Source organism: Heloderma suspectum, chromosome 4 (genome assembly GCF_057233095.1).
Source record: "Heloderma suspectum isolate Gila_16-S chromosome 4, 16-S_ref, whole genome shotgun sequence".
NCBI classification, from domain to species: Eukaryota; Metazoa; Chordata; class Lepidosauria; order Squamata; family Helodermatidae; genus Heloderma; species Heloderma suspectum.
In genome coordinates, this window is record NC_139461.1 from 101,919,751 (window position 1) to 101,940,058 (window position 20,308).

General features: G+C 44.8%; 2 protein-coding genes across 3 annotated transcripts; one reads left to right on the plus strand and one right to left on the minus strand.

The window, feature by feature from the left end:
* Positions 1 to 1,101: 1,101 nt before the first annotated feature.
* On the minus strand, positions 1,102 to 10,188 carry ACOT13 (acyl-CoA thioesterase 13). Its single transcript, XM_084850129.1, has 3 exons — positions 9,719 to 10,188; positions 5,598 to 5,782; positions 1,102 to 3,686 (listed from the first exon to the last, which is right to left on the minus strand). The coding sequence occupies exons 1-3, from the start codon at positions 9,800 to 9,802 to the stop codon at positions 3,530 to 3,532; spliced, it is 426 nt and encodes a 141-aa protein (XP_084706255.1). The 5' UTR covers positions 9,803 to 10,188; the 3' UTR covers positions 1,102 to 3,529.
* Positions 10,189 to 10,210: 22 nt separating this feature from the next.
* On the plus strand, positions 10,211 to 20,024 carry TDP2 (tyrosyl-DNA phosphodiesterase 2). 2 transcript variants are annotated; one of them, XM_084850127.1, is made up of 7 exons: positions 10,211 to 10,527; positions 10,659 to 10,744; positions 13,492 to 13,668; positions 14,971 to 15,062; positions 15,672 to 15,808; positions 16,862 to 17,032; positions 19,384 to 20,024. In XM_084850127.1, exons 1-7 carry the CDS (start codon positions 10,306 to 10,308, stop codon positions 19,663 to 19,665), a joined length of 1,167 nt encoding a protein of 388 aa, XP_084706253.1. In that variant the 5' UTR covers positions 10,211 to 10,305; the 3' UTR covers positions 19,666 to 20,024. The 2 variants fall into 2 exon arrangements, with proteins under 2 accessions (XP_084706253.1, XP_084706254.1); XM_084850128.1 differs by lacking the exon at positions 15,672 to 15,808 and having other exon boundaries at positions 14,971 to 15,073; positions 19,384 to 20,022.
* The last annotated feature ends 284 nt before the right edge of the window (positions 20,025 to 20,308 follow it).

Sequence of the window (20,308 nt, forward strand, 5' to 3'; positions counted from 1 at the left end):
AACTGAATTGTCTTCATAGAACCAGAGTGGGACTTTTTCACCTTATTGTAAGATGTCACCCTCTTCCATCCTGCAGTATCTTGGGCTAGCAGAAGGCTTCTGTTGGAGTATGAAATCCCACACACTGACCTGGTTTGCAGATAATACTAACCCATTGTTTATTTAACCCATAGTTTATTGCCCTACCCAAGTTTTGTCCAAAAGATGATTGAACAAACCATGGTTTGTTTTCTCAATCTGTTGGTTGGTTGTTTCCCCTCCTTCTTCACCTGCTCCCTTCCTGTACTGCAAATGCCTTTGCAGCGCTGTAGTACTGTATGTAGAGCAGCTGGTTTATTTTTTTACCACTCTTTGCTGCTTCTGGAACCTGGTGAAACATGAACAGTTCTGGGTTTGGACATAATGACAACCCATGGTTTAAACAACACAGTTCGCAACCCAACAGCAAACCATGGGTTGTTAGTGTGGCTGTATTCACACCAGAACAATCCATGGGTAAAACCACAGGTTAGCGTTATGTATGAAACAGGTCACTGTGATAGCAGCAACTGAGATTTGTGATAGTAGGTTAGTGTTACCTAATCAGGGTTCTCTAGTGTGTGATGATGGATATTTAAGATGTGTAAAACCTAAATAGCTACAGTTAGGATGATAAAATGGGTAAAAACAATAATTCATCTACGTGCAATTGCAAAACCTGCAGACTACGCTATGTTTAATTGTTTTTATTACCCAGTGTTTATTGTTCATACACCATGGTGCACTGCGTATGTGCAATAAACAAAATTACAAAAATCATGCATATTTTTTGCATGTTTATGGGAAGCACTGCTGTACCCATTGCAAATGCGATTACCCTAGCGACGTCTTTGGTGCCACTGAAAGCTTAGACATCCTACTACTGGTAGGGCTTAAATCCAGGAGATCTTCACTGAATTTGAACTTGGAATAAAACTAGTAGATGATGGGGTTAGTGGCTCTGGGGAGAAATGCAAGATCCAACAAGAGAGATGTGCTGCCTGATCCTATGGATGTCTAATGAGTGAAATGGGCCCAAGTAAGGATACAGAGAATGACACTCTTAGTGACATACATGAATTATAGTGTAAATAAACACATTTTTATAAAATAAAAAGAGGTTTACCTGGCAAGTTGCACTACAAATCGTTATACCACCAAAGAAGATCTTTAGACCTCGGGGGATCCTAAATTACTGCTTTTTTCGGACTTCCACCAGCTCTACCCTTACATTAACAAGCTAACTTTAATCTACTCCTAAACCACTTGTGCAGCCCTACCACCAATACGCCTAGTGGACCTTAAAGACTACCAGATTAGTTATTAATAAGCTTGTATGGACTAGAGCCCACTTCAGATGTATGTAGCATATCCTCAGTTAGCATATAATGTATCTATATATACAGTCCAAATACAGTTATTAATCTAGAGTAGCAGAGCTAGAAACGTTATCACCAATTACTGCTATTGTGAATGATCTCTACACTTAGCATATACATTTCAGCTTTGCACAAGAATGTCACAGAATGGACCTGATATGAGCTTTGGACAGTAAATACTCCCATGAAACTTAGTATGGCTTACTTCTGAATAGAGGTATATAGCATTGCACTGTAAATTTTTCTCATTCTAAATGTCTGCAATGGCACATTCAGGGAAGCCTCCCTTGGGATGGAATCCCACAACTGAGGTGCCACAACCAAGATGGTCCAGCTCCAAGTCTAGACACATGTAACTGGAATGCAGAGCAGGTACTTGCCTAAAGATTTTAATAGGGATAGAGATCCATAACATATAGTTTTGACTATACATGCAATAAGGATATAGGGAGTTTTTCTGATATATCTCCAAAGGAAAAGAGTTTTTAAAATCAGATGGCAACTACAGCTTGGACATCTTCTAGAAGCTCTGCATAAAAAACATTTAGGGAGCAATCCTATGGCCACTACACACTGTCTAGAGGGCTAGAGGATTGTTCAGGTTCTAGGAACTGAGGTCAGACCAGGGCTTTGACTTTGGTTTCCAGAAACTGCGCTCCCCACTCCTGCCCTCTTGTAGTCAGAGTGGTTCTCTCCACACCAGCTACATCTCTGTGCTCAGAAATGGAGTGTGGAGACAGGGAAAAGGGGGTGGTCCTGGGGGAGGGGAGGAGACCGCAAAAACTGCCTTACACAGCTTCCTATCTGGTCTGCAGGCCCCTTCCCTCCCTGAACAGACAGCCTAGAAGGGCAAAATAAAAATGCAGGGTGGCCGGAGCTCTGTGTTCCAGCTGTCCTGTCCAGCTGTTCCAGCTGCTGTCAGCAGTCTCCAATTTAGGAGGCTGGCAAGTATCTGGACAGGATTGCACCCTTAGAAAACCTGCAGGGACAAGGTATAGAATTGGTATTTTTGTTGGGGGTTCTCAGCACTCGGCTAGGTAGACTTGAAGAGAAAATTATACATAGAAATGGAAGCTTTACGAAACCAAATAGTAAAAATGGAAAAATAGCAATTCTATCAGAATACTGAACATCCTTTAGTGAAATATTCATGTTTCAAATTTGTTATTTTAGAAAGAATGGTGTCTTTTAAAGATCTTCACACTGTTCAAAATTAATGAATACTAATCAATAATCTCCAAGGAAATGGATTAAAGTAGCAGTTAATGTTTAATTAATCTGCCATTCATTCAACACTGAATTCAAAGTACACAGACACACAGCAGGTCAGTTCTTTTGCTCCAAAGACTTTTGTTGAAGGGAGGGAGCAATATGGAAGTCACCTGGAGCATATGAAGCCATTTGGGTTGGATCCAGAGCTGCCCTTCCATTCACAGAAAGGACAGAGATCCAGTAGATGCTCTGCCTAGAAGGGGTGTGTGTGTGTGTGGGGGGGTGTAAGGTGGTGATTTTTGTCAATGCCCCAGCCCTTAGTGCCACCTCCATTCTTCTGGTGGATCCCCCAATCCTCCGGAGCAGCTTTTCATGGGGATGCAAAGAAGATTCAGTGAAAATTGCCTCCCTTCTCATTTCTCCTGCAGGGGCATCCCATAAATGGAGTTCGGCTTGCAGGAACACCAGATCCAACCCAACTGTCCAAAGCCATCGGCATCAGTATCACAGTCTCTCCCACAAATGGTACCCAAAGGAAACTTCCTTAAGTTGAGACAGAAAAATTTCCATCTTTTCTTCAAATCCTTTTCTGTAGTGTTTCAGGAGTCAAACTAATATCAACTATGTCACACATTTTTTCTGGGGAGGATAAATTATTAATTACATTTAAATCCTGCTTCCTGGCAAAGCTCTCTGCTGCTAGAGATGGTTTACAAGAAAATACATTCAAAGTAATAAATCTGAATAATAAAGTGGCCATCAACACTGGTGAACATTAAACAGGGTTCTGATAGTGACATTTCATTCCCCGTGGTTACAACTCAGTTATGTTTTGCTGTAAAGTTACTCCATCCTAGTTTCTCAAAGCCCCAAGCTTGTTTTTTTTTGTTTTTTTTAAATGAAGTGATCACTTCCTTCTATCAGTGTCCCAGGTGTTTGGTATGCCTCCCTTGGGCTATCAATTTTCCTGTTGCCTTGTTCGTTAAATCCACATTGGCAAAGGCCAGACTTCTTCCTTGCTTCAGAATCTCAGCAGTGATCAGGATTTCCTCTCCAAGCTTCGCTGCTGACATGTAGCTTGAAGTTGGAATAGGGAAGAAAAAAACATTCTTACATTTATGTCCACTTTTTCCTCCAAAGACATCAAGGCAGTGTCCATGGTTCTCTTCCCTCATTTTATCCACACAACAATCCTGTGAGATAGCTTAGGCTGAGAAGCCCTGTTCACACATAACCCATGTAATTGTAATTAACCCAGGATTTGCCAGACAGCATACTGCACACGAGCCATTTCCACTTTGCATAATCAACCTCTGATCTCAGGTGGTTGCATGACATGTCAACCCAGACACTTTGGGTTATTCATATGTTAAACAACCCAAAGTTAACCTAAGAACTAATCGTAGGTTAACTTTGGGCTGTTTAACCCATGAACAACCCAAAGTGTCTGGGTTCACATGTCATGCAACAACTTATGAACGGGCTGATCAGAGGTTGATTATGGAAAGTGGAAGCAACTCTGCAAATTGTAGGTTAATTAACCCATGATTTGGCACTGTTACAAGTGAACTGGGTCAGAAAGTTACTAGCCCAGAATCATCCAGTGAACTTCATGGCTGAGTTAAATTTTGCATGTTAGGAACCCACAAACAAGAAGCAGATAAAGTGTTGGAAAGATGGGTTCAAAATCCCACTCAGGTGACCTTCAGCCAAACTTACCTCACAGGGTTGCTGCAAGAATAAAGTGGGATTATCTATGCCGGGGTGGGCAACTTCTAGGGTTCTGGGGGCCATCCCCGCCGAACCCTCCAGGAGGCCACATCCCTGTCACCTCTGAATGTCGGTGGCAGGGAAGCCATTGCCCTGCCACAAAAACTCAGCAGCAAGCCTCCAGGTTTTTTACCAGCATGGCAAATGTGGCGGTTGTGATGGGGCCCAGCACACAAATGGCCGGGGGGCTATATGTAGCCCACAGGCCATGTGTTGTCCACCACTGATCTATACTTTCCTGAATTCCTTGCAATAAATGCTAATAAAAAGTGCTGACAGAGACAGAATGGGCGGGTTCCTTGTACAGTTTGGCAGCACCTATTTTGCATGCCTGCCATCTCCAGGCAGGGCTCCCATCTGAAACCCTGGAGAGCCATTACCAGTCAGAGGAGGCAACACGGACCAATGGTCTGCTGACAGTATAAGGCCAACTGCTTTTGTTCCTAGCTTTTGGCCACAGTTCTTCTACATGCAAACTGAGAAGAGTAATTACCTGTTCCAAAGATTGTCAGGATAAATAAAAAAGAAATTAGGACTGCAATATGGTTTTTAAAATCTAAATTCCCAATGCTTCAAACCAAAGCGTAAAAAGATGTTATTAAACCAACCAGGCAAATTGCTCACAATTCTTTTTTAACTTCTGCAAACTGTGGGATTTCACCAAGCCAGCTGATACCTCCCTGTTTTCCATGGATCGTGCCATTTTGATTACATAATGACAGACACTTGAAGCATGAGTTCACTATTAGTAGATATAGGATTAAAGCACCATAAACATAACAAGGCCTCTACAAATCCATTTGTCAGTCTGCCAGGGGCTGGTGCCTCTGGTGATACCCCTCTCCCCAACACCCCCATAGTTGGGGGGGACAGGAAGAGGGTTTTCTTCAGAGGCTGAGCTTTGGAGAAGGCAGAAGCAGTGCAAAAGACTCACTGCTTCAAAGCCCACTGCAGTATGGACCCCACCACTGGTTAAGAACATAAGACGACCCTGGGCATAAATACAGTATTTCCACAAGCAGATTAAGTGGCACGAGGAAGCATGTAAAACTTTTATCATAGCTGCTAACGGCATCTTAGCACCAGATAAGGTATTTAAAAACAAGACCTCTTTTAACTAATGCAAGCCGTTGTTTGCCACACTTGTTGCAGCATCAAGGCCCAGTTAAATGGAAATCACCATTTGACTGAAATACATCTCACATCTTTGATACGTACGTAATGTTCATATCCACACTGACTCCAGGGGCTCCTCTTTCAGTGTACAGTAACGCCGTGGTTGACACGACATCTACGAGAGTTGCCGTCAGCCCTCCGTGCAGAGTTCCTCCTCGGTTTGTGTGCTCTTCTTCCACTTTCATTTCACAGACAACTTTTCCAGGGCTTGCAGAAAGAAGTGTCATCTGGGAACAGGGCGGGGGAAGAGAACAGAAATCCAATTCTGCTAAGCCTCAGAAGGTTTTCTCTATGCTATTACAACATTTGAAATGCAAAGGTTGCTTTTATTTATTTAACATACATATATGCTGCCTTTCCACCTGGCAACAGGCCTCCAAAAACTGGGATCTACAACAAAATGTTGCAGCGTGGAATGCTCCTGTTCAGGGTTCCAGCCAGCTATGCCCTCTTCCAGAGTACTCTTTTCCATTTCACCTCCCCACTGGTTTTCATCTTTTCCCCCACCCAAGAGTCAGCCATTATTCTGTGCCCACTGAACTTGCACAGTCCTCACTGGGTATTTTCCACGTGTGTGTGTGTGTGTGTGTGTGTGTGTGGTTTTTTTTAAATGTATTTCTGCAAACTGAGGTTTCAGTAAGCCACGGGTTTCACTTCAGGGGTTTTCTACCTTAGCATGTTAAAAAAAAAATTTAAAACTTCTGCAAACTGTGAGATTTCACCAAGCCAGCTGGTACCTCCCTGTTTTCCATGGATGGTGCCATTTTGATTACATAACGACAGGCACTTGGGGGATGAGTTCACTATTAGTATATATAGGATTAAAACACCATAAATATAACAAGGCCTCTACAGATCCATTTGTCAGAGACCGAGCTTTGGAACAGGCAGAAGCAGTGCAACAGACTCACTGTTTCAAAGCCTACAGTAGTATGAGACCCCAGCACTGGTTAAGAACAGAAGAGCCATGCTGTATCAGACCAAGGTCCATCTAGTCCAGCATTCTGTTCACAGAGTGGCCAGCCAATTGCCTGCGAGAAGCCCACAAGTAGGACACGAGTGCAATAGCACCCTCCTGCTCATGTTCCCCAGGAACTTTTCTACATAGGCATACTACCACTGATTGTGGAGGTAGGATATAGCCATCAGGACTAGTAGTCATCAACAGACTCGTTCTCTATGATGGCTCTGCAAGTTCTCTGTCATATGCAGAAGACCTAGAGGTGGGAAGGGGTCAGTGGCAAATCTGTGAACCCCTGGATATAATAATAAACACCTAAAAGGGCTTGCATTCATTCTTAGCCGGCATTAGAGTGGGCATAAATTCTCAGGGCTATCCTGGAAATTAGCTGCATGAGCATCATTCATAAATGTACTTCAAGAGCAAGTAGTTTCGCATTTCCTTTCTGGAAATACGGCAGATGCCATAATGCCAAACGACAGTAAACTGGTAAAGGAGTTGCACGTCTGTAACAGATGTCTGCTTAAACCTGCTCACTATGAAGAGAAGAGAGACCAAACAAGTATAAGTTCCCAAAGCAAAGGTGTGGCAAATATTTGCCCCAGAAGCCTTTGCATCATACTAGACTCCGGCACCAACCTGCATTATAGGCTACCTTACAGATATTGATCCAAAACAGTTATCTGGTCTTCCACACATTTCTCATAAGCTTATCTCTCTCATAAGTTTATAATTTTCCTAGAGAAACAAAAGATATATTCCTGTACGAAGGCTGAATCAGCGTGATTCTAATGAAGCATTTTGACAGAAACATTTGTGCTGATATGCAGTTTCATTTGACTGAACCCTTCACTGAACTAGGAACCTGTTATGGGAAAGATGAAGTTTTCCCAGCTAAATTCAGGAAGAAGCAACATGTGTTTCAGTTAAAGAAGTTGGGAAAAGGAAGAATAACAGCTAAACAATGCACATGAAGCTTATGAAGCAAATAAATGAGATGAAATATTGTAGAAAGTAGACAAAACTTTCAAAGAAAAGCAGGTGGCATCCCGTTTTGAAAGGAAGTATAACTCCAGAAAGCGGGCAAGTAATGAAATAAATATGAGACTTCCCAAAAGCACAACTGAGAACTTGAAGAAAAATAATAACTAACTGTTAGAAAAACCCCTGTTTACTTACATCAGCAGTTTATAAGAAATCATTTAAATACAAGAGGCAAAATACAGGAACTGGAGGACATTCCACCTCCTCAGACATGTCCTCAAAAGGACAACAGCACTAGTTGTCATTGTCCTCCCTGCTCTGTTTTGCTTCCAGCTCAGCAATGTAATTGGTTAAGATGTTCTAATCATTAAAGGCAATGCTCCTAAATGATTTTAATATTTTAAAAGGCTTAAAATATATCTTTTGTTTGCGATGTATTCCGATATGTCTAATGCTCTTATATCATAAAATGTAAATCGTGTAAAAACAGCTTGAGATTTTGAAGTAAACGATAAAAAGACATGCCTGATCACAGAGTCCTTTATTTCTAAAAACTCTGTGGGTTAATACCAGGAGTACTGTAACCTACAAATTCCTAGGTGACACCTTTGTACCTGGAACTTGCATAGGATGGTTACCTGCAGATCTGTGATCACTAAATACCCCAGTCCTATAGTATGATATCCCAAAACAAGGACAAATCTATCACAAAGAGATGGGAAGTGGAAGGAGGATTTATTGTCAACTTCTTTGTTAAGAGGAAAGCTGAGGGGAAGAGGAAGGAGACATTTAAAAGGGGAATATCTAAGCCTTTGCTCCTATTTTGTTGGGGTTGTTTTTGAGATACCGTAGGTTAAACACTTTGGACACTCAAAAAAGCAATATAAGCGTCAGGTGTCGCAAACAGAACGACAGCCTTGGTTCAAATCCTGATTCTGCCACAAAGCTCCATAAATGACCTTGGAGCAGTCACTCCCTCTCAGACTAACCTAATTTGACATAGGACAAAACGGGCAGGGCAGGGGTGTGGTGGAAGAGACCCTAGGAAGGGAGCCAAGGAAAGGCAAGATACAAACATAGCAACAATACTAATACTACTATCACAGAACTTCTTAAAGGGGAGTGGCTTTTGGCTCTTTGCTGTAGCATCGATGGGTTTGAATGATACTTAGAACACAGCACTCCACCACAGTAACTGAGAAATATTATTGAAGCTGGCTGTGTGAAGGAAATTGTGGTTCCTTGTTTTGGTGACCAAAAGTATGTCATCGTGATCCTTCTAATGTATTTTACTTCTATATATCAACTTCCTTCGCCAGAGGGAATTGCGATGCCTTTTGGCTGATGCAAAGATATCTGGCTGACTGAAACCAATGGAAGGAGCAATTCCCCAGACAATCATGCTGTCTGGGGGATGCTGGGAGTTGTAGGCCTTTTTTTCTGTCTAAACACGCATAGGATTGTGCCCTAAGTGCACTTAGGAGTAGGACTAAGTTCTCGTTCAACCCATGGGCCTTCCAAGTAAATGCATTCAGCATTAGCCAAACAGCCCCCCACCCAGGGGTGGGCTGGAAGAAGAGAGACAATAATGATAATTTGGAAGTCACAATTCATTTATTTCAGAGTAGCTCTGTATTCAAGCAATGTGTCATGGAGAAAGTGGTTTGCAATCCAAAGCAGTTATTTCTACTGATAAAAAGGTAAAGGTAAAGGTGTCCCCAACCAGTCGTGTCCGACTCTAGGGTGCGGTGCTCATCCCCGTTTCTAAGCCGAAGAGCCAGCGCTGTCCGAAGACGCCTCCGTGGTCACGTGGCCGGCATGACTGAACACCGAGGTGCACAGAACGCTGTTACCTTTCCCGCCGAGGCGGTGCCTATTCATCTACTTGCAATTTCTTCCTTTCGAACTGCTAGGTTGGCAGGAGCTGGGACTGAAGATGGGAGCTCACGCGGCACCAGGGTCTCGAACCGCTGACCTGCCGACCTTCCAGTCTGCAGTTCAGCGTCTTAACTCTGGCTACCGGATGCTGGGAGTCGTAGTCCAGCACATCTATAGAGCACCAGGTTGGAGAAGGCTAGTATAAACCAACGCTTTTTAAGATCCGCTTGTAATCACTCACTGCAGGACTTTGCAGGCCTGACCAAGGTCACCCTGGAAGGTCAGCAATAGGAACAAAGCAGGGAACTTCAGCCAAGCTCCCCTCGCCGGTTATTATTACCTTATTTAACACCCGATCAAACCCGGGCGACTCCAGAAGGGCTTTCATCACCTCGCGCAAGGTCTGGATGGTGAGGTGACTCATGGCTCAGAATCGGATCCTCCTCTTGAGCACTCTCCCGCCCACCCCCGATGCTGTCGGGTTAGGATACCTTCGCAGAGCGGAGGCGCAAAGGAGCCGCGAAGCAGCGGGAGCCGTCGACCTCAAAGACCGCCGGCTCTCAGCGCCAGCGGAGGCGGGGCGTGGATCAGCACCACTCCCCCCCGCGCCCTCTCCTGCCCGCGTTCCAAAACTCGCTACTCTCGTTCCACCCGTCGAACGTCCGCAGCCTTCCCGAAGCGGCGCCCGCCGCACCAACCAACCAGCCGAGCGGCTGCCCTCCGCCGCCCCCGAGCAAGACCGGCCCCGCGCCCAAAAGCGCGCAGCAGCCTCAAGCGGCTGCGCAGGGCGGCCGGCGTAGCTTCTACTGCGCCCGCGCGACGCTTCGACGTCGAGAGGGGCTGGGCGTGGATCCGGCTAGGCCGGGAAGTTGGTAGCGACCCTGGAAGGGAAGGCGGCAGCGCGAGGTCCTTACAGCGGTCCGGGGAATGGATGTGGGCAGTGCTGCGCAAGGGGTGGAGCCGGCGAGCCCGGAGGAGGGAAAGCAGGGGCGGCAGGAGTTGCAGCAACCTCCGGAGGAAGAGAATAAGAAGCAGCGAGAAGAGCGGGAGAAGTACCAGAAGCTCCTCTGCTCCGAGTTTGCCTCCGTCAGCGGCAGCGACGTAGCGGTGGCGCAGTGCTTCTTGGCAGAGAACGGCTGGGATGTGCAAGTACGCCGCTCGCTTCGCACTTGAATGCTTGCTAGATCTCGGCGCGCGGTGAATGATCCTAGCAGCAGCTCAGTCACGGCCACAGCCACAGCCCCGCTCGTTTGGCCTTTTTTTGTGTTTTTGTTTTGCAGATGGCGCTGAATTCTTATTTCGAGACGCCCCTTGGTGAGGAAGGCGTGGACGTGATGCCCCAGCCTCTTCCAGGAGCAGGGACAGTGTAAGTTGGCCCTACCAAGCCTCTAGGGCAGCCTCTGCCCTCCAGAAGAGTTGGACTACAACTCCCAGCATGGCTGGCTGGGGGATACTGGGAAGTGTAGTTTGACACGTCTGGAGAGGGTTTCAAAGTTGGTGGACTGCACCGCACAGATTCAAACAGGCTCTGCTTCCAAACAAACTTACATGTTTCATTTAAACAAAGGCTCCTGTACAGAGCTCTCTCAGGTTGCACCCTTTCTCTTCTCACGCCAGGATCTGCACACTTCACATTTCTCTGTGAATGTCTTCGGTTGCTCATTCATTCTTGGCCAGTAGACCACTTCCCTGGCCCACTATAGACATGCTTCAATTCCCAGATGTGATGAATGCACTTTGTACATGATTTCTGTCTGAACGGCTTCTGGTATAACTGCTCTTTCTCCCTGGGAGATGATGCTATTCTGGACACAAAGTTCAGCCCATAGCTGGAAGAACTGTGTTATCTCTCATGGTACATGAGCTTTTGTTTCTGGCCAACCCTGTGATATCATGGTTTTAGTCTCTGGAGGATGTTGTCTTCCTATGTTCACCGCTGAATCTCTCTCAGTCTTTCCTCAGATATGGGTAAGTACTCTTGTCATATTGATGGTTTCTACATCAGCTTCTTTTGATCCTTCAGTAGCAGTTTCTCTTACGTATGCCCACCTCAGGGTATGTGCTAACACTAGGGATGGTGCAGGAATCCGAAAAGGGGGTGGAGTCTGACGGACTACCCCCCCCCCGACTCCCAGACCCCGCTCGCCGAGCCCCAGGGCGCTGATGGGTCTGGCCACTGAGTGCTCTGGAGCTTGGTGAGTGTTGGGAGTGCCGTGGCACCTCAGCCCTCTCACCCTGGCCTCCTCGGGAAGAGCTGGGTGCTGACTACACCAGGACCCGTCCTGCCTCTGCTGGCTGTCAAGGAAGCCCTTAACAGCTGGTGTGGGGAGGAAGGGCCTTGGCGGCACCCCAGCAGTCTCACCCTGGCCTCCTCGTTGGCTGGCCATGCTGAGGACTTGGCAGTCAAGCCCTTGTGCGCATAAAGCACAAGGGCTTGACTGCCAGAGACCTTGGCGCGGAGAGGAGGGGCAACTCGCATGGGTGGGTGGGGAGAGCAGGCATGCTCACCAAGTGGGTCCAGGTGGTGTGAGCTGGGCAGCAGGGGACAGACGGACAGCTCGTTGAGCTCCCCTGCGCCCCAGATGGAAATGGTTCCGTCCATCCCTAGCTAACACTAGGTCTCTGCCAGGGCAGTAATTGATTTGTATATCATGCTTCTGCAGACACATCATCATGCATTGTAGATGCTTTGGTGCACTGAGTAAGGGTTTTTTTTATATATCTTCCAGAGGTTTATGGTCAGTCTGGACATCTACTGTGTGTCCATATGTGTACTGGTGGAATTTCTCTATTCCAAACAGGATTGCAAGTAGTTCTTTTTCAGTTTGTTAAATTAGCTCCTTCCTACCCTTCCTCCATTTTTCGTACAGAGGCCCGGAGGCTCCCTGCCTAGATGTGTTTGACTTCCTTCAGTTTCTTCCTTCCCTATCAAACTTTGGTCCCCAAGTTTGCCTTGTGCCTTTTCACAGTGTTATTTCTAGTTATGAGGGCGAGGAGAAGAATTAAATTTGACATTTTCAGTGTCAGACTGTACTGCAGGTTGTGGGGTAAACCTGTGGCCCTCCACATGTTGATGAACTATCACTCCCATCAGCCTTCACCATTGGCCAGGCTGCCTGGGGCTGATGGCAATTGGATTGCAACAGCATTTGGAGGGCCACAGGTTCCCCAGCTTTCGTGTGCCAGATACATGATTCCATATGGATAGCAGCATACGTACAACTTTTAACTGTTTAATTGCTTGTTCTCTCACTGGAAGCTTGTAACCTGCTGACTTCCCCCCTCTGTGCCTTGACTCATCACACATTCTAGTGGTAACAGTTCAGAATGCTTAGGTCTCTTGCACTTTCTTGCCTGGAGTTGTCCAGGGGATTGAATGAACCACTGTACAGACCAAAATCTCTAGATCAGGGCTGACCCCACGTTTGAGCGGGGGGGGGGGGCTTGGCCTCCTGTACCAGTGGGGGGCCCCCCCCCAATTTTAGGCAGAGGTGATGATGCTTCTCAGTGAAGGCTGGTGGCTCCAGTGTCAGTGGGACAATGAATCTGCTCTGGGTTTCAGTCAGAACTCTAAAGGAGCTATCCGATGTGTGAAGGAGCACATATCCACTGGTGCTTCTGCAATTGGCACTATGTGGCCTCCATTTTAATGTCTCCAATATAGTGCCACTCCAGGCCATTGTGGCAAATTAAAATGGTGGCTCTCACTGAGAGCTGCCATTTTACATTTCCCAATATGTCCCAAAACTATTCTATGATGAGGGCAATATGGGGCAACTAAACATGGTTACTGAGCACTGGCAGGGGGTGGTTGGGTGGGATGAAAGTGGACATCAAGGGCAGGTGTCAGCAGTGGGCCCTGCTAGGTATCTGAGGATGCTGCATGGTAACGATGCTCGGGCCTGCTGCAGATGCTGGTACGGCTGCCATCATCCCATATTTGACATACCTGGAATTGCTTTTGACTTTCATAAACTCTGTCAAGCTGAAGCACCAATGTAGCCATTTCAGGGTCCTCCAAAAATACCCTCTTAAAAAAAAATATGCATAAATAATTCTTTTGGAGGAAATGACTTTGAGCTAATAAGTTTGACTTGTATATTTGCTTTCTAGCATTGACCTAACTGATGATTCAGCCAGCAGTAGCACAGCGGCAGCTGCTGTGGGCCTACAGCCACATCGTCCACAAGAAGATGCTAGCACATTTTCTTTGATCACCTGGAATATAGATGGCCTGGATGCGAATAATCTTCAAGAAAGGCTGCGAGGAGTCTGCTCCTATCTAGCCTTGTAAGTACCTATAGCAGCAGCCCTATGAACACTCATTGAGACGCAAGTCTTACTGAAATCAGTGGGACTTACTTTAGAGCAAGCATGTGTAGGATTGGGCTGCACAATTTTTCTTTAAAGAGCAGGCCTCACATTTGTACCTTGCTACTTTTTTTTTTCTTTAGACATTTCTGAAGTGTTTTGCTCCCAGGAATATTTAGAGCTCAGTCCAACAGGATTGCTGCTCTTTAGACAGAGGACTCTGAGATTGGCACCCTCTGCCCATCCAAAGCCCTGCATGCAGGCTGGGTGGAACAACAGGAGAAAATGGCAAATGTTTTAAGCTAGATGGGCCTCTCAGCCCTGTAGCATTCTTACCTCTTGGTGGGCAGGATGGGCGACAGAGAGACTTTGGGATTTAGCAGATCCAGACCTCCCCCACCCCCCCAACTCTCTTCCGAGGTCACTATTGCGATCTAGGAAGAAGAGCTGCCATTGAGCTTTCTACAGTGGCTGTGGGGGGCGGGGGGGGGGGAGCAGTGGGAGAATTCCTGCTCAGATTTCACCCCACCCCCCACTGCCATAGCTGTGTCTGTGGTCCTGGAGTGAAATCTTCATCATCCAGTAGTTCCTGGGACCGTAGGATTGCTCTATTAAGCATTTAAACCTAGAAATAAATAATTGATTTAAAATCCAGTAGCGTTTGAATTGGAATTGCTATTCATTTTACATAAAGACTGTTAATCCCAACTTATTGGTACTTCCTCACAATGCTTGTTCAGTTCACTCTGTGGAACTCCCTCCCTAGGGAACTCCACCATGCCCCCTCTTTAATGAGCTTCCGTCGTGCATTAAAAACGTGGTTGTTCAGGCAGGCATTTGGGGTGGGTTAGGGTATTTTAAAAACATTTTTATGGTAGAATTTTATTGTTTTAAATTGTTTTGTGGTGTGTTGTACATCGCCCAGAGTGGCTGGGTGACCAGCCAGATGGGCAATTAATAAATTTAATAAATAAATAAAGTTGAGTCCATAATTATTCTTTATTTAATAATTTGCAGTTCACGCACTCTAGTACCGTGAGTTGCAAAGTACCGTGAGTTGCATTTGTGCATGTGTGAATCAGATCACTGATTATTTTAAAAAGGGATAGAAGAAATCCACTGTTGAACTGAGCAAGGTTATAGCCTTTGGTCATTTAATGTTACCGCAGTGTACTATGTTGGCATAGCCCAATTGATCAGGACCAAATGAAGTGGTAATTTGTCCTCAGTGTTATGGTATGCTGCCTTGTGTTCTGTTATAAATTCCTCTTTTTCATTTAGGTACAGCCCAGATGTGGTATTTTTACAGGAGGTTATTCCTCCATCGTTGAGCTATCTACAGAAGCGAGCAGTCAGTTACACAATTATTCCAGGTAAAATGAAGGTATAATAATTGCTATAAGCTTGATGCAGCCATGATGATTACAGCACTACTTTTGTTTTTATTATTTTGTTCTGTGTGATGGCGCAGTGCAGTGCAAAGTCTGCAGAGCCTTCTTTTAGCAGAGGATGAGCTGGCTGTACCAGCTTCCTGAAAAGACTGACTGGCTTTGTTTGTATGTAGTGCTAAACTATGGTTTGGCATTATGTGAACGAGCATCAGTGAGGTTCAGGCATGTGCATTGCTACGCTCTCCTCTTGTGTGACCATGAGATCGGAAGCCTTTGCTTCCATTTTGAACTAATCACAGTTTAGCGTTCTGTCTGAACCTGGACAAAATGTGGTTAGTCTTAACTAGGGTTTACTGAAACAAGCAAACTTCAAACCTTGGTTTGTGAAGCTAGCTTGTTTCAATAGTCTATAGTTTTAAGTTTAACCACATTTTAGAATTCGGATGCAATGCTAAACTGCGGTTTATTGAAAATGGAAGTGAAAGCCTGGGACTGAGGCTCACCCAGACTCGAGGCCACTGTCTTCTATTACATGGAATTTCTGACTGAGGTGTCATTGACCTTTGCTTTTTTGTATGTATCTCTGTCCAGGTAATACATGTGTATCTCCCTATCCAGATGATTATTTTACTGCCATAATGTTAAAAAAATCAAGAGTAAAAGTTTTAAAACATGAAATAATGCGTTTCCCTGAAACCGTCATGAAGAGAAATTTATTAACAGTACATGTGAGTGCATTGTTTTACACTGAGTTTATGGACAAAATAATTTGCTCTTAAATTAAAGGTCTCTGAAAAGCAGGCTAATTGGGGGCATTAATAGGAAAGAGCTGAAAATGTTTATGACTACCTTTAGTCCATCCATCCATCGGCCAAATAGCCATCAATTGCTATTCAAGCAAAAACACCAGCAAGGGAAGATCAGCCTGGCCCAAAGTGCATTTAAATTCCTGCTTATAGCTCACTGCCATATTCTGGCTTTGAAAAATTGGTCTTCCTCCTCTTTTCCCTCGACTCCCCTTCCTTTGCTTGTCTTGTTTGTTCTTAGTTTGTAAGCCTGATGGCACCGTCTGTCCCTCTTTTTTGATTGATGTGAGCCCACTTTGGGAGACTGTCGTCTGAAAAGTGGAGTAAAAATACAGTCAGTAAATAAATTAATTAATAGTCCGTAAAACAATTTTAGTTCTGTCCTTTTAACTGGTTAATCAGGTAACTTTACATGTTATCAGAACCTCAGTTTAGTTGTTCTGAGGGATATTGGAGGAAGTGTGAGAATAAACAAAAACTACTGTTCATTTGTTAGAAGGAGAGACTGTCTTTAATTTTTTTCTTTTTTGTTCCCTTATTGTGGTAACACACCAGAACTGAAGTAGCCTATAAATAAATAAATAAATAAATAAATAAATAAATGTGCCCTTACTTCACAGCCCCACTTATTAGAAAAATTCCACCATGGATTAAAATTTGGCCCCAACCTATTAACAGAAGTGTTGATTAATCCACTGAGTAAACCAACTATTATAGTTTGCAACCATACCTTTTGTTATAATTTTAGCATCGTCAGTATGGGAGGCTAGGCGCTGTAAAAAGCACCCAGAAGTGACATGATTTGGACCCAGAGGGTTTGCAGTTTAAGGAAATGTCCCAAAGTCGAGGGCAGGGTTTGAGGGCAGGGTTTTATGGGAGAGCTGGCTAGTATTCTAAAGTGAAATCCTACTGTTCTAGCACTTGGCTGCAAGCAGGAAACGTAGCTTTATGCTTGGCGTCTTGTTCTTCTAACAGGCAGCTGTCTCTGGCAACGAGCTCTGCCTTATGACTTCCCATCTGGAGAGCACTAAGAACTTCAGTGAACTACGCTTAATGCAGCTGAAACTGGTCCTTGCAAAAATGACAGAGGTACCAGAGTCCATGACAGTGATCTTTGGAGGAGATACAAATCTGAGATACAAAGAGGTGAATTGGAGCAAAAACGTCTTGGTGTTTTTTTTTTTAATGATTATTTATTATTGATTGATAGTCCTTGTCAACTGTATTTGCATCTCCTTTCCTGATCTCCTGCAGATAACAATGAATTTCCTCACAGTTCATATTTTTTGTCAATAGATTATTCACAATTCCCTCTTATCAAGTGATAAAATGAGGTAAGGGTAAACAGATGTTGGTTGTCACATATATGTTTACTTCCGATAACGTTTTCCCAAATTAGAACAGTGTGGCTACGGAGGAGTGACTTCCTAGCCACTCCTTTCAGTCTGGCTGATCACTGGTGCTTTGATGACAAAATAACTGACTCAGTCATGTCATGCTAACTAAAAATGATTTTGATAATTTGTCTTAATGACCCTCCTTGAGCCTGAACACACTGACCTTGTTCAGTCGCACATTGGGGCAGGGTGGTTAGGCTAACTGCGGGGCAAGAGCCCCCGCCACACATGCAGCTCACCATGGCCCACAGCGTGGTTAGCCTAACCACTCTCCAACCACCGTCCCTCCTGCAGTCCTCCACCTGCTCCCTCACGCATTCTAGCAGCCTCTTGCAGCTCACACAGTCATTACAGGAGCGGCGCTGCTGAGGGCGGCCATTTTCTTCCTTTCTGCTCCCCTTATAGAAATAAAAAATAAATAAAAATGGTGGAAAATTGTGCAAAAATCACCATACTGCTAAATTGCTCATGTGCGCAAAATTGCAGTATATCACTAAAATGTGCATTATCCCTGTGGATCACCAAAATGCGCTTGTGTGCAAAATTGCTATATCACGATATAGCAGTTTTGCACAAGTGTTTTAGCGATATAGGGGGATAATGCGTGATTTAGTGATATACAGCGATTTTGCGTAAATGCCCATTTTACCGATAAGTGATTTTTGCACAATTTTCTGCTGTTTTTATTTATTTTTTGCTTATTTCTATAAGGGGAGCGGAAAGAAGGAAGAAAATGGACACCGTCAGCCAGCAGCAGCACCGTTCCTGTAATGGCTGTTTTCGACTGCTCTTGCTGCGGAGCTCTATGGAAGCACTCCGTTAAACACTGGGCCTGTTCAGACATCACACTAAGCCATGGTTAGCGCTGCTAACCATCTTGCAGCAAGTGGTTAGTGAGTGTGATTTGTGTGTGGTTAATAAACCACTAAGTTTGGGTCTGAGCCCCATTCAAACTCTTAATCATCATGGCCTAGTGTGATGTCTGAACAGGCTCACTGACTTTCCCTAAGTTATAACTACGTCAAAATGAGGATCGGAAATTTTTATTTCAAGGATTTACTCTTCTTCTTAACTTACATGAAACTTACGGAGCGAAGTCGCTGGAGGTCACTTATTTCTTGGCTTATTTTCATCATTTATTAATTGAGATTAAGACAGAGTTCCTCAGTTTGGACATAACGGTGAACTCTGGTTTAATACTACTGTACACACTCTGGCCTGGTTTGCATGTAACAACAACCCATGGGTTGTTTAAACCATGGGTTGTCAGGGCTGCCAGTGAGTTTGTTGTCTCCCATGCACTTGCCACTTCTGTTTTCAATCAGCTTTCATCAGCAACCCAGGAACCGAAGGTCTGTTGTTGGGCTAAAACTCTGGGTTGTTTGTCCCTCAGCAACCCAGAGTTCCTGGTTTGACCTTCACATCAGACAACCCAGGAATGGGGCATTCTTGTGTTATTCCTGAAAGCTGAATCAGTGGAAGGGCGGAGCGGGCAAGAGGCAGCGCGCTCGCTTGCTCTGGTGTGGCCTCACCAATTCATGGGTTGTCCAACTCGTGAGTTGGCATTATGTGTGAACCAGTCCATGTGGGGCTGCCTTTATACATTGCCCAGAAGCTGCAACTAGTGCAGAATGCGGTGGTGAGGTTCCTGTGTGATGTGTCAAGCCACTGCCATATAACACCATTGTGGAAAGAACTGCACTGGCTGCCAAATTGCTGCGATTATTAGTAATACATTATAAAAGGTAAAGGTAAAGGTGTCCCCAACCAGTCGTGTCCGACTCTAGGGTGCGGTGCTCATCCCCGTTTCTAAGCCGAAGAGCCAGCGCTGTCCGAAGACGCTTCCGTGGTCATGTGGCCGGCATGACTGAACACCCAGGTGCACGGAACGCTGTTACCTTTCCCGCTGAGGCGGTACCTATTTATCTACTTGCAATTTCTTGCTTTCGAACTGCTAGGTTGGCAGAAGCTGGGACTGAAGACGGGAGCTCACTCCGTCACGCAGTACTTGGGTCTCGAACTGCTGACCTGCCGACCTTCCAGTCTGCAGTTCAGCGTCTTAACCACTAAGCCAATGTTTTCCACTTTTCTCTCTATCAGGTTGATAAAGTAGGTGGCTTACCTAACAACATTCTGGATATTTGGGAGTTCTTGGGCAAGCCAAAACATTGCCACTACACCTGGGATACAAGCCAAAACACTAATTTGAATGCACATTACAAGTGCAAAATGCGGTTTGATCGCCTGTTCTTCCGAGCGGCTTCAACTGGCGGACAACTTATTCCTCGGAGTTTGGATTTGATTGGCCTGGAAAAACTAGACTGTGGCAGATTTCCTAGTGATCACTGGGGTCTTCTGTGTAATTTTGATGTGGTACTGTAAGGAAAATATATGTTTAATGACTACATGTTGCTTTTAAAGATACCATGCTAACTACTCCTGGGTTTTTTCCTGTACATCTTGCTAAATTTTAATCCAATTCTAAGTTTTGTTCAGGTTCACACTCGCGTGAGATAATTCACTTGTTCAGTTGTTGCTGAAATCCCTGCCTAGTAAAAAGGGAAAACACCTGATCATATACTCAGTTGTATGCACCCCAGGGAAAAAATGGTTAATTCTTGTGCAAGATAAATGTTCTGCATTTTTATATATTTTATACAATTTCCCATAAGTTACAACAGAATTATTTGATAATCTTAAAATAATATTGTACTTAATAAAGGTGGACTTTAAGGATTCTTTTTTGTGATGGTGTTGTTAGGTACTTGAGACTGAACAACTGCAACCCATCTTTATCCAAAAGACTTGCAGTCTTAGGGCTATGGCTGTATTGCTGAATTATCCTATAATTCCCTTTCTGTGAAGAACGGAGCTTCTGTTTCATGATAAGAAAGGTGTTGGGGCAGAGGTCGGCATTACTGGTCACTTGCCGATGCCAGTGTCCCAGTAGAAGGGCCACCACCTGACGCACCAAGCTTTGGAGCCTCTTGGGCTTGCTGTTGCCACCTGTTCCCACATAAGGAGG

Bases quoted from the DNA above. Each gene is read 5' to 3' on its own strand.
- ACOT13 (XM_084850129.1), bottom strand. From the start codon at position 9,802: ATGAGTCACCTCACCATCCAGACCTTGCGCGAGGTGATGAAAGCCCTT. The intron at 5,783-9,718 runs GTAATAATAACC...CCCTGTTCCCAG, and splicing joins TTGATCGGGTGTTAAATAAG to ATGACACTTCTTTCTGCAAG. The intron at 3,687-5,597 runs GTACGTATCAAA...TCCAACTTCAAG, and splicing joins AGTGTGGATATGAACATTAC to CTACATGTCAGCAGCGAAGC.
- TDP2 (XM_084850127.1), top strand. From the start codon at position 10,306: ATGGATGTGGGCAGTGCTGCGCAAGGGGTGGAGCCGGCGAGCCCGGAG. The intron at 13,669-14,970 runs GTAAGTACCTAT...TTTTTCATTTAG, and splicing joins GTCTGCTCCTATCTAGCCTT to GTACAGCCCAGATGTGGTAT. The intron at 15,809-16,861 runs GTGAGTGCATTG...TTCTTCTAACAG, and splicing joins GAAATTTATTAACAGTACAT to GCAGCTGTCTCTGGCAACGA.